Here is a 13992-nt window from a genome sequence, read left to right as displayed (position 1 = left end):
AAAGATGCAGAGACTTGATTTATGTTACAAGAAAAGGGAAGAAAAAAAACAACAACCTTGAGCCCGTTTTCCTTTTATTTTGTGTTTGGTGTTATCTTGTTTGTTTTCATGCCTTGTACACTGTGCACCCATATATTTTATATTGTATTTGTGTTCATATTGTTCATGTACATTGTTATACAGCAATATTTACTGTTCATGTACCTTGTTGCAAACAAAGCATTAAAAAAAAATCACCACTGTGAATGACTATTTTTAGGTAGAATGTTTTGAATGTGTGCATATATAAGCCTTATCTCTCTAATGATATGTTCAGTGTTTGTAAATGCAAATGCACTAGTTTTATTGTAATCTAAATTGGTTAAATAAGGTTGGCTTAAAAAAAAAAGCTATGACAATTGTGAGAAATATTGATCATTTTTTGGCTTAATGACTGCTTTTCTGTGATCTAATCGATTGATTGTTACAGTTCAGTCACATAAAATAAAATAATCTGAGTACTAAACATGCAACAGTGTTTATGTAGGTAATTATTAATGTTACTTAACACTTACACGTATTTAGTGAGAGGCTTAAACAGCCAATCCACTGAAGAATGTGAGCAGATTGTCGTTAAAATCACATTGGAAAGCGAAGCATTGTGAGCGTGTGCGTGCGTGCGCGCGTGTGTGTGTGTGTTACATGAGCTGGGAGACCAACAGCTCATCTGCAAGGTGGCGACCGTATACCGTATAAGGTCACTTGAACTGCTTGCTGTTATACAGCCAAATTAGTCGACTTTATTACTTCACAATGATGTTTACAACTTGACGTTGACTAGTTGTTAAAAGCACGTGGTTTGATTTGAGGAAGAGGCAGCAGCATCAAATGAATTTGATTTGGCTTCTGGTTCTGAATGATATGTTAAGTGAGAAAAAAACCCGTAAAAGGTGGAAAATGAAAGACTCCAGCAAAATTTGGAACAGCTTTTTGGGGACACTATCCAAATGGAAGATGCAAGGAATTGTTCACAAAGAAAATCATGATCAATCAGTGGCATCATCAGCGGCGAGTCGACTCTCGTTTCATCACACTAATGTCGACAAAAAAAAAAAATAAAATCTGAAGTCATGCAACCCCTAGTCCATACAAGTGCTCCTTAGTAAGTTTACAATCACCATGATTTGTTTTGTTTTGTTCAGTAGCTTTTTAAAGTTTTTTGTTTACTTTCAACTGTGCATGTTAGCCTGCCATCAATGTTCGTTATCCTTGAAGGCAACACGGACCTTTATTGATTGCAATAGTGGTGCTGGGGGAAAAAAAAAACCTGTGATTCCAGATAGGCCCTGAAGGCAACATTATAACCATACTTTGTGCATGTTGCACACAATTTCAAACTTGTATCACTGATTTGCATAACATTGCATCTACCAGACCTCAAGTCCGAACATGAGGAACCATACTGAAGATATCACTGACACTTTGTCCACGTTCTTAAAATGGCCTCATGACATTAGAACCTCTGTTCACCCAACCTGACCCCAACACACACATGTATGAGTAAAACACACACAAATAGTGTGAGAGAGAGAGAGAGAACGAGAGAGACAGAGAGAAAAAGAGAGAGAGAGAGAGGCAGAGAAAGATAGAAAGTGAGAGAGAGAGAAAGAGGGAGAGAGAAAGAGAGAGAAAGAGAGAGAGAAAAAGAAAGAGAGTGAGAAAGAGAGAGAGAGAGAAAGAGACATAGAGAGAGAAAAAGAAAGAGAGTGAGAAAGAGGGAGAGAGAAAGAGACAGAGAGAGAAAGAGAGAGAGAGAAAGAGAGAGAGAGAGAAAGAAAGAGAGAGAGAAAAGGAAAGAGAGTGAGAAAGAGAGAGAGAGAGAGAAAGAAAGAGAGAAAGAGAGAGAGAGAGAAAGAGAGAGAGAAAAAGAAAGAGAGTGAGAAAGAGAGAGAGAGAGAAAGAGACAGAGAGAGAAAGAGAGAGAGAAAAAGAAAGAGAGTGAGAAAGAGGGAGCGAGAAAGAGACAGAGAGAGAAAGAGAGAGAGAGAAAGAAAGAGAGTGAGAAACAGAGAGAGAGAAAGAAAGAGAGAGAGAAAAAGAAAGAGAGTGAGAAAGAGAGAGAGAGAAAGAAAGAGAGAAAGAGAGAGAGAAAAAGAGAGAGAGAAAAAGAAAGAGAATGAGAAAGAGAGAGAGAGAGAAAGAAAGAGAGAAAGAGAGAGAGAAAGAAAGAGAGAGAGAAAAAGAAAGAGATTGAGAAAGAGAGAGAGGGAGAAAGAAAGAGAGAGAGAAAGAGAGAGAGAGAAAGAAAGAGAGAGAGAAAAAGAAAGAGAGTGAGAAAGAGAGAGAGAGAGCAGGGGGTGTGGTAGGGTCATACCCATGGGCAGCTGAGTCGGCGTAACCCAATCGCAGGTCTGGCAGTGGAGGTGCCACAAAAATAGAAGTCAGAGTGTCAAAGTCGTACTAGTGTGACTTGATCACTTTGTTCAGTTAGTGTTTCATGAAAAGAAATTAACACACAAAAATCAACATCACAACTTTTATGATTAAAAAAAACATATGTGAAGATTAGACCATGATGGCAATGGCATGTGATGTGAGTGTTGCGCTGGTACGTGACAATGACGTCCATAAAAATACCTGGCATGACCACTGAGACCAATAAAACGTGACGCCAAAGGGGGCGCTGCAGTGCAAATACAAATCAATGTATCACACGGAAAAGGTACGACAGCACACGTGACCAATGCAGACCACCCAAAAAATAACCTTACCTTGACTCTAGCCTTAACCAGTGGTGTAGCACTCCCTGGTTAAGTGGATATACTCTCAATTTTCACAATTTTTTTATTAGTAGTCCAGAAAAACGTCCTCTTTTAGAAACGGTGACATATAAGAATGAAAAATCCGTCTTTTGTACTTGCTCACAATAATAAAATGATCATGACTTGTTAAGAACAGTTTGGTAACACAAGCAGCCTGAAATAATGTAAAATGTATTTGTCAGGAGGAAAACATAAAGTATATGTTATAAAACCAAATTGCAATATTTAGTGAACAATGAACAAAACTAGTGAAAAACAGTCTGGTTAGACTTCAGTATTGTTTTGTGCTCAATCTTAAACTATTTTGTCCCCATTTTTGTGTTTTATTTTACCGTTACTTAAAAAACAAGTACTAGCCTATAGCTACTATAAAACATAACTAGAGCACATAGTTAGTGCGTAAATGTGTGTGGAGTGTTTGAAGCATGGTTTTCCTTGACATGACTCCCCCCCCCCCCCTCCCGCTCGGCCTCCAATTGGCTCATCGGTCCTCATGCCAAAAGTTAGCCAATCTAATCACATGACTCAAATATGTATGTCATATGTAAGTGTAAACGGATTCATATATCCACAATCTCCCCTCCCGATTATATAGATATTATCATTTAAATCAATACTTAGGGCTGTCAAAATTAAAACTCTCAAGATTGATTTAAATTCTTTAGTGTTAAATAAAATAATTCATTTTTATTTACATCCTGACTGTTACAGCCTCTAAACTGCAGGCAAACGTAGCCACTGGTGCGAAGATGAACAAACAACAAACTAGATAGTTTGACTTTCGTTTGTCTACTTTACAAAGCCAAATTCAAATAGCATATAAGTTGTATATATCTTTGCCGTATCATCTCAGAGTAAAATAGCCTGCTCAAGTTTCCTCCACTGGCCCCATCAAATGAAAACCTTGTGAAGTGTTGCTTGTGGGCACGACTAAATCTGGAAGCGAGAAGTTTCCATGAGAAAGAGAAGAGTCCATTTTGATCGTTTTGTTTAGCGGTCGTATTTTACAGGAGACGTATTCTACTCACGGATCTAAGAAAGCTATTAGAACACTCTTTGATTCTAAATATACTTTGTATTTGATAATTTTATGCTAAAATTCCAAGATTTTACTCAAGTAAAATAACGGTTACAAGCTTTGAAGAAAAAAAGTAGAAGCAGAAGGAGAAACGTGATTAATCACGATTAATAATCTGTAGCTACTATAATGTTGTGTCGTAGTATGCATGCATTAATGTTGTGTACCTATTAGGTTGTATGAATCACAGTAAAGTTGTGTATCATAAAGTTGTTTCATGTAATGTTGTGTAGCAGAAAGCTGCATGTACTGTATTAATGCTGTGAACCGTTATGGTTGGTATCATTATATGGTTTGTGCTAACGTCGTGTAGATGAATGTGAAGCAGTGATTGGCGTGTTCCTGCTTATATAACTGCCCTTGCGATCTGTCACTGGGGGGTGGAGGTGCGGGTGGGGGTGTACCGTGTGTTAGGTGGAGGGTGCATACGAATACAGTGTGCATCTAAAGTGGGAAACTGGATCTGTGCCACAGTAGCATATGAGCAAGACAACACGCACGCACACACATGAGACATGACCTTAGTCATATTGATATTTGGTAGTGTTATAAAAGTCGGCGTGAAATAGTTGCTGTCACTACATATACACATTATATTGAAAAGTTTGCTTGTATGAGCGAATGGCCGGGGGGTCGCCATGGCAACGAGCCGTCGCGTTTAATTTAGGAAGCCACACCGGAGGCCTGTTTCGGTGAAACCCGAGCCCGAGGGAGGATTTAGAACACGGACTGTGACACCTGGCGCTCATGTGCGCCACAAACTGACGTCTTCTGCTGCAACACAACTCACAGTTTTCAACAACAAAAAAAAAAATCTTGTTTTTCCACGTTAACGTTTTTATTAGCATATTTTAGTAGAGAATTTCAAAGGGTGGTCTCCCTACCGGTACGCATGATATGAGTATGATTTATTAAGCTTCAAGCGGATGACTGAGGTTTATCAAATTAGCAGCCGGCGCTAACGCTAGCGGAGCCTTGAGAGCAATTAGCGCAAAGCTTCACAGTACGAGAGGGGGCATTTTAGGAAGCTCACTACGTGTACCCCCACCCCAAAGAATCAGCCTTCAGTTATATGATCGGCTACAGGCTCAAAAGGCTGGCATTGAGTCTTGCTGAGTGATGATATCAAGCTAATTATGCAAAGGAAATACTTCACTAGGTGCCACAATATTCAAAACAGCCACAGTATTGTAGGCTATAGGGCACACATATAACACTGAAAACGAAAACCATAACAAAATCTCTCAAACACATGAGAAAATATGTGTTCTTTTTTTTATTTTTATTTTTTCATGACCATTTCCAAACTGCAGTCAGTGTTAGCACAAAACCGTCAAGCTTCTGTTTTAAAAAGAGTCAAGAAAAGCATACTAGAACATCAGAAATGTATTTGGGGTTAATCAAAGGCAACAGGTGTGTCCTAGCCCGACAGAGTAACTAATGGAAGCATTGTAATTGTAGTTTGATTACTTGTTACTTGTTTGGAGAAAGTTACATGACAAAGCGTAATTGACATTACTCATAATTAAGACAAGAAGCTAAAGTAGCCTAGCATATACTTCAAAGCTAAAGTAGCTTAGCCTACTTCAAAGTGGAAAAGTCAGTACAGTAGTTGTAACATATTTTTTTTGGTTGTGAAGGCTTTATTTGATTACTTAATTAAGTGTAATCTTTTGCGTGTTCAAATAAATCAGAATTGAGATCTCATGAAGAAGTTTTCCTTGCAAGGATTTATTAAGAGCTCTTAAGACACAAGAAAAAAGCTTACACTCGAAAAGTGATGATAAGCTCCCAGTGTGTAGAAAATATGGAAACCCCCAGGTGTCTTTATACTAGTAGAAAAGGTTCTCTCCGCCTCTTACATTTGACAGAGATAGTGTTGATAATAAGCAGGCACAAGATACTGACATGGTCATCTCAGCTCCCCACCAGCTTCGGAGAAATGATGTGGACAGGCTTTGACCTTGGACCTTCAGTTTTTACGACCAAATGACTAATGACAAGAGACTCTGACAACTTTTAAAACATAAACATTCTTATCTCAAGAGATGGTGAGGAGTAAGAGGTTCAAATGAAGTTCACAAAATCATTATCACATTGTTATTCATTTAACTACACATGGTTATATCACATCTATATACCTATAACTAAATTCAAAAACAGTAAAAATATAAATTGAAAAAGTTAAATGTCAACAGTTGCCAACTTAAAAAAGTGTCCTTATGATAACAGATATTAAGTAAGCATTACTTGTTAATATTTTACTGAAAAGGAAAAGCTACTTCATCCAAAGTAATATTGTTTGTTGGTTCAACACCATTCAAATAAGTTGTCACAACTTAGAAAGGAAACGTTGGAAAAGTTGGTATCTGGTCGTGTTGCAGTCAAGGTCACACCAACTGAAATTGAGACATTATCGAGACGAGTCTCAAGACCGATCCAAAACTTCTGGAGTCTATGTCTTCGATTCTGAGACGAGACCCTTAAAAAGTGGTCTCGGGACTAAGACACATCACGAGAACTACAACACTAGTAGCTGGCATAAAAGTAGTTGAAGAAGGTTTAGTTGATGTGCTTGTGTTTTTTGAGGCAGCCAGGTCATAAATAACAAGATTCTGATAACCAATTAATTGACCGATTAATTAAAAAAATTACGAAATTAATTTTGGGAAAAAAGTCGATCGTATAGTTGAACATAGTGTCGTTAAAAATAGAGTATGCGAACAATGGTTGGTATCTGGTGTAGTTGAACATGACATAGTCCAACACTATATCGTTGAAAGTAGTTGAACATGGCTGAGAAAATGGCGCGTACACGCTTGAATCTGGCTGAGAACACGCTTGCGAACACATCATGCACACGCGAGGTGAAAGGTCTAAACGTTCCTCCTGCAGCTGTCGCCTCCGCCGCGTTTCCTCGTTGCCTTTTACAACACCAGGCCCGCTCGCGTCCAATCACACCAGGGCGGGCCGAGTCCTTTCAGCCAGTCGGGATGGAGGTGACGCTATAAAAGTATTCGTCCAACACCTGGCACACTTGGGCAACCCCTACATTCGGTGGACAGGATCTGATCCCGGGATCTGTTACCTCTTTCTTTCCTACTGAGAAGGTAACCGGCCGACAATCATGACTCAATTTAGCCTTGAGTTGGTCTTTAGAATAACACAAATTGAGTTAGATTTTTAAACGTTTTAGAAAATTAAGAAGTTTAGGTTTTAGGGTTTTGAATGTGCTCAGTCGCTTGGTGGAAATTTGCTGCAAAAATCACACTGGAGGTCATAACTAAAATTTGCTTGGTAATTTTAAATTAGCTTAAAATTTAAATTCAATTTGAAATTTTTGGTTTTCACAGTTGCTAAAAGAAAGAAAAAAATAATAATCATAAAATTATTTTTAAAACGTGAAAAATAAAATTAAAATAGATAGTAATTTGAAAAATGTTATTTAATTTTATACTCTAACTATTGTAATGCTAGAAAGTACAACAATGCATTACGGCAATTTCAAAAAAGCATTAAACATTTTTATTTCATAGTACATGCCGATTATTTTAATATAACAGAGATGGAAATATGTTGCCCAAACTATGCAAATAAAATATATTTTTTAAGTGAATAGATATATAAAAATATAAAAATAAGATCTTTCAAAAATATATTTTATTTTAAATTATTTAATGTAAAAAACGTTTAAAAACATTTTTTTAAGTAGGAAGTCTTTAATTGTAAATACCAATTAATCTAATGCAATGAAATGAAAATAGTTGCCCAAACTACACAAATAAAAGACAGGCATTAAAAAAATATTTTTTAATCAAGTAATTGTTGCGTAATACTGTCAAATTTTCATTTTCATGTGGTGAAATATAACACCTGCTCATACTTTTGAATTGTATTTCGGGCTTGAGCGTGGAAAAAGAGTGATGTTCTGAGGTTGGACGAGTTGCGACAGATGCACGCGTACACACTGCCTTCCCTATTTAGTTCCCTGGCCGAAGGTGCTGTGAAGAGGGCGGGTTCTAGTAGACTATTATTAATACTTGCTGGGGGGTGGGGTAAGTAAGTGGCACAGCTGAGAAAGACATTGACAGAGCTGAGACACAGATACCTTTGACTTTTAGCTAACACTTGATGGCTTGCACTTTTGCCGGTTGAAGAGGCGACGCAGAAATAAGAAGGAGGGAGGGAGGGAGAGAGGTTTGCAAATAATGAGAAGATGTCTCCTCTTTACTCAAAGGCTCATCAACAAAGCCATTAAAGCACTCGGAGAGACTTCAGACAATGCTCAGGGTGCTTCATTCATTTAAAAAAAAGACACTCATATATTATCCATCAATAACTAATCAGTTTTAATCTATTTGATTCCAGTTGGAGAAGAAATCGCAGCCATGGCCAAGAATTGTCACAACGACTACAAGATGAAGTTCTCAGTGGACGATGAGTTCCCCGATCTGTCCCTGCACAACAACCATATGGCCAAGGTACACGCGAACACACATACGGTATCGGTGCTTCTCAATTATTTTCTGTAATGTGGCCCCTAGCAAGAAGAACCCCCCCCCCCCCCCCCCACCACCCCCGGCCCCACCAACTCTCCATCAAGATTATATAGAGTATAATTTGTCTAGAAAATTGTTGTAAGCACATAACATTGTATTCCTTATTAAAAACATTCAAGAAAAATCAACATCAATTGCTCAAACAAATACTGAATCCCTATTAACTCATTCACTGCCATTGACGGCTATAGACGTCAAAAATTCATTTGAACTATTTCTATTAGTTTAACATTTTTTCCCACTTTTTTTAACAAGAGTATGAAAACCTAGAATTGTTTTATTGTATATTTAGAATAGATATAAAATGTGTGATTAATTGTGAGTTAACTAGTGAAGTCATGCGATTAATTATGATTAAAAAATTGAATCGCCTGACGCTCCAAATTTTTTATGTTTTCTTTTTTTTTTATTCATTCACTGCCATTGACGGCTGTAAACGTCAAAAATTCATTTAAACTATTTCTGTTAGTTTAAATTTCCTCCCCCACTTTTGTTAACAAGAGTATGAAAACCTTTTTTTTTTAATTGTACATTTAGAACAGATATAAAATTTGTGATTAATCGTAAGTTAACTATTGAAATCATGCGATTAATCACAATTAAAAAATTGAATCGCCTGTCGCCACTAATTTTTAATAATCTTTTATTTTTATGAATTTATGGCAGTGAATGATGTCTTTTTCATCAAAAAGAGATATGAATTTGGTTGGATGAAATGTTGACTGATTAACGCAAATATTATCAGTGCTCTGCATTGTAAATCATTCGCCTGCCGCTATTATCCTGCCATCATGGCCGCGTAAACAAATGGGTTAGGTAGTTTCCCATGGTCTGGACGGGCCATGAAGGCAACACAGACTTTTATTTTGGAAAGCTACGTACGTTAGCATAAATGCATTGATTTTTATAATGACTGAAGTGCCGCCGGTGTCCTCTTTCACACAGATTCTGACCAAGGATATCTACAACAAGCTGAGGGGCAAGTCCACCCCTAGCGGTTTCACCGTGGATGACGTCATCCAGACTGGCGTGGACAACCCCGGTAAGCCGAGTTCCAAAGGCTTTGCAGTTTTGATGAAGAAAAAAAAAAAAAGATGCCACGAACTTCGGCATGGTCCTCCTCAGGCCACCCCTTCATCATGACCGTGGGCTGTGTTGCTGGTGACGAGGAGTGCTACGAGATCTTCAAGGACCTGCTGGACCCCATCATCTCGGACCGTCACAACGGGTACGGACCTAACGACAAGCACAAGACCGACCTCAACTTCGAGAACCTGAAGGTGATTTCTTCTTCCACTGACTTTAAAGCTACTGAATGTAGAATATTCAATTTCGAATCGCTACTGCCACCTGCTGATGAAAAATTTAACTGAACATACCGTTCTTCACATACAGACCACGCACATTACGTCACAGCCGCAGACAGGGTGCGGGAAATTCTAACCCGAATCCAGTCTGAAAACTATTGGCCAAAGGCTTGCAGGGGTACCCATTGTGAACAGCTAAGGTGTTAATCTACTAATTAGAAGGCATTTCAGTCATAAATGGTAAAAAAAAAAAATATGCTTATTGTAAAGTTATTTTGGGGGGGAAAAGTTCCATATTGCAACTTTAAGAACAAGAAAAAAAGTAATGAAATAGGGAACTTAATTCAAGCAAAATTATCTGCCAAAAACAGACTTTTTTGATTAACTGAATAGTCTTTTGAGACCTTTTGAAACTGGTATTTCATTTCTGATTATTTAATTGCTGATCATGTGTTGATCCCATGGCTCAATGGTGTGTGTGTTGATCTTGTTGCTCTCTCAGGGTGGAGATGACCTGGACCCCAACTACGTTCTGTCCACCCGCGTGCGTACCGGCCGTAGCATCAAGGGCTTCACCCTGCCGCCGCACAACAGCCGTGGAGAGCGCAGAGGCATTCAGCAGCTGTCCATCGAGGGTGACTAGTTGTTTTTTTTTTTCTATTGTTTCATGAAGATCCATTTAGTTGCTTCGATTGATAGCTTTACTAATAAAATTACTTTTAAATAATAACAAAACATTTGATCATTTTATTAAATAACATTTAGAATTGGTCTTATTAATAATAATGAAATAAATGATAAAATTCAGAATTATTATTATTTTTTTATTAATACAATGATCAATGTTTTATTTCAGAAAACAATTTGATTAAATATTGTTAATCAATATATAAGCAATACAAGGAATTATAAAAAATTAAGCACTTTACAAAAACTTTTTTATAATTATTTACTTAAATAAAAATCGGTTAATTAATTTTTTATCAAATGCAATTCAAAAATAATTATTTTATTATAAAAATGAAAAAATCTGCATATACAATTGCTAGGACAAGTGCTAACAGAAGTAAAATTGTAATACAAGTGGTAAAGCAAGCGCTAACGCAAATGCTAACACAAGTGCTAAAGCAAGTGCTAACAAAAGTTGCTAACACCAAGCGCAAACACAGGGGCAAAAATGCTAACACAAGTGCTTACATAAACTCAAAACACAAGTGCAAAAATGCTAACAGAAATGGCAATACAAGCGCTAACACAAATACTAACACAAGCACCAAAGCAAGCGCAAACACGAGCTCTGACCCAAGTGCTAAGACAAGCGCTAAAATTGTCTCACCTCCACCAGCTCTGGCCAGCCTGGAGGGCGAGTTCAAGGGCAAGTACTACCCCCTGGACGGCATGACCGACGCCGAGCAGGAGCAGCTGATCGCCGACCACTTCCTGTTTGACAAGCCCGTGTCCCCGCTGCTGACGTGCGCCGGCATGGCCCGTGACTGGCCCGACGCCAGGGGCATCTGGTGAGGGAAACTGTCTGCCGTGTAGCACGTGTGAGAAGCGTGTGTGGCCACCCAAGATGGCGCCCGTAGAAAATCTGCCCATAATGACTTGCAAATCATCATTTCTTTACTTCAATGTTTCAATCTAGGAACTTTTATGAAGAAATTAACCCTTTTCTCATAACATTACTTGCGTTATAAAAAAAATTAAATAAAAATCATCATAACAAATCCTGGCCCTGGCAATGTATTAGTGAATTTTTTTTAACATTTTCTTAATTCATTCACTGCCATTGACAGCTATAGATGTCAAAAATTCATTTGAACAATTTCTATTAGTTTAACTTTTTTTTCTTCCATTCCAATATGAAAACCTATATATATATATTTTTTACATTTAGAACAGATATAAAATGTTTGATTAATCGTGAGTTAACTAGTGTCATGCGATTAATTACGATTACAATTTTTTATCGCATGATCCCCTAATTTTTAAAAATATTTTCTTTAAAAAATAAAATAAATTAACTAATATATATATATATATATATATATATATATATATATATATATATTTTTTTTTTTTTAAAGAAAAGATTATTAAAAATTAGTGGCGTCAGGTGATTACATTTTTTTTTTATCGTAATTAATCGCATGACTTCACTAGTTAACTCACGATTAATCACAAATTTTCTATTTGTTCTAATACAATAAAAAAAGGTTTTCATACTGTTGTTAACAAAAAAGAAGAAAAAAAATCTAATTAATTTTTGACGTCTATAGCCAACAATGGCAGTGAATGAGTAAAAAAGCTGACTTAAAAAAACAAACAAAAAACAAATCACTACTTTTGAAAAATTACATATTTTAGTGAAAAGTATCAGTGCAAAACATTTCTCAAAAAAAATATTTATTCCCCAGAGAGAAAGATAGTAGGTAGTGTGTAGATGGTGACGTTGATTTGGTTGTGCAGGCACAACGACAACAAGACTTTCCTGGTGTGGGTGAATGAGGAAGACCACCTGCGTGTCATCTCCATGCAGAAGGGCGGCAACATGAAGGAAGTGTTCAGGCGCTTCTGTGTGGGTCTGCAGAAGGTAAGCAAAAAAAAAAAAACACACACACATTGAAATGAAAAAAATGTGAATACATTTGTTGACGGATGTCCTTTTCCTCAGATCGAGGAGATCTTCAAGAAGCACAACCACGGTTTCATGTGGAACGAGCACCTGGGCTACATCCTGACCTGCCCGTCCAACCTGGGCACCGGCCTGCGCGGTGGCGTCCATGTCAAGCTGCCCAAGCTCAGCACGCACGCCAAGTTCGAGGAGATCCTCACCAGACTGCGCCTGCAGAAGCGCGGCACAGGTAATACGACGCACTGCTCTGACACAAGCTCCCATCCGGTCCGATATCCAACTCCAGTCCAGAGTAACATTGCATCCTAAAATGCACTATAAGCAGATTTATTTATTTTTTTTTAAAGAAGAAAAATGTTTTTTCTTCCATTACATTAGACCCACGGGTTCGCATATTCTAAAAATCGCCCACTCTTCCTTCCTCCAGGTGGCGTGGACACGGCCTCCGTGGGTGGCGTGTTCGACATCTCCAACGCCGACCGTCTGGGCTCCTCCGAGGTGTACCAGGTTCAGCTGGTTGTGGACGGCGTTAAGCTGATGGTGGAGATGGAGAAGAAGCTGGAGAAGGGCGAGTCCATCGACGGAATGATCCCCGCCCAGAAGTAAACTAAAAGACCAACAACCACCGCGGTGACCATGACTGTCTGTGTTGTTGCTGTTTTTTGTTTTGTTTTTATATCAAAACCAAAAAGAAGCCTGGTTGTTCTTTGACAACATCAGTTATCCTCCTTTCCTTTCTTTAACTTGTTTCTCCTCTGTAACATCCTGGGATCAATCCATCCGCTCACTATTTCTCTGGTTGTAAATTAGAACTGGACAAATAAACAAATGCCCCATTTAAAAACAAACTACTTTGTCTTAATTTATTTTTTGCGAACTGACGGATAATTACTCAACTAGATATTTGACAAATTACCATCTTGATTATCTGCGCCCTAATGTATTCTGAATGTATAAACTTCGTCTTCATCTCTAACCTTGCCAGCAAGATTAATTCTTGCGGTATTAGTGAGTTCAAAAACTCCGGAGAATACATCTTGTAGTTTGTAGCCGATTTTTTTCCGTTCGGACCAATCAGGCGTTGTTTAGGCAGGACGAAACCAATAAGCGCCGATGTCAGTGTGGAACAAACCAACCTAACAGACTACAATCAATTAAGTTCTTGTAGAATTACTCACCGTTTTCTTGTTGAATTTGAACAGCGAGGAGTTTCGTGCATGTTTATCAGGTAAGATTTTAAAGTTTGGGATCAATTCTCGCGTAAAAACGTTTTCCTTAAAATCAAAACAATCTAAAAAACAAACAAAAAACGCATACTTTTAAAGAAAATAAAAATCTAAAAAGGTGTTTGAAAATACTTTACATTGAAAAAATATATAACTATAGTAAAACAATAATAATGTATAGGTAACTCAAAACAAGCAAAAAAATAAATAAATCCAAAATCCCCCCAAGAACGCATCCAAAAAATGTGACCTTTTCGCCACATTACACCTCAAGCACCACAAAACCTGAATACAACTATAATGGCTCCATTCAATTATAAATTCACCTTAATTATTACTAGGCATTTCTGCTCTTTTAATTTACCTATGTAGACAAATTCTAATCA

The 13992-nt window shown here is 37.7% G+C and overlaps 1 protein-coding gene across 1 annotated transcript; it reads left to right on the top strand.

Annotated features, from left to right (window-relative positions):
* The first annotated feature begins 6918 nt into the window (after positions 1-6918).
* Positions 6919-13228, top strand: ckmb (creatine kinase, muscle b). The gene is made up of 9 exons (XM_077566416.1): positions 6919-6989; positions 8248-8360; positions 9384-9480; positions 9564-9718; positions 10248-10380; positions 11091-11262; positions 12215-12338; positions 12420-12609; positions 12808-13228. Exons 2-9 carry the CDS (start codon positions 8268-8270, stop codon positions 12984-12986), a joined length of 1143 nt encoding a protein of 380 aa, XP_077422542.1. The 5' UTR covers positions 6919-6989; positions 8248-8267; the 3' UTR covers positions 12987-13228.
* Positions 13229-13992: the final 764 nt, after the last annotated feature.

The sequence above is a fragment of the Vanacampus margaritifer genome, chromosome 5 (assembly GCF_051991255.1).
Source record: "Vanacampus margaritifer isolate UIUO_Vmar chromosome 5, RoL_Vmar_1.0, whole genome shotgun sequence".
NCBI lineage: Eukaryota > Metazoa > Chordata > Actinopteri > Syngnathiformes > Syngnathidae > Vanacampus > Vanacampus margaritifer.
This window is presented reverse-complemented; position numbering and strand designations above follow the sequence as displayed.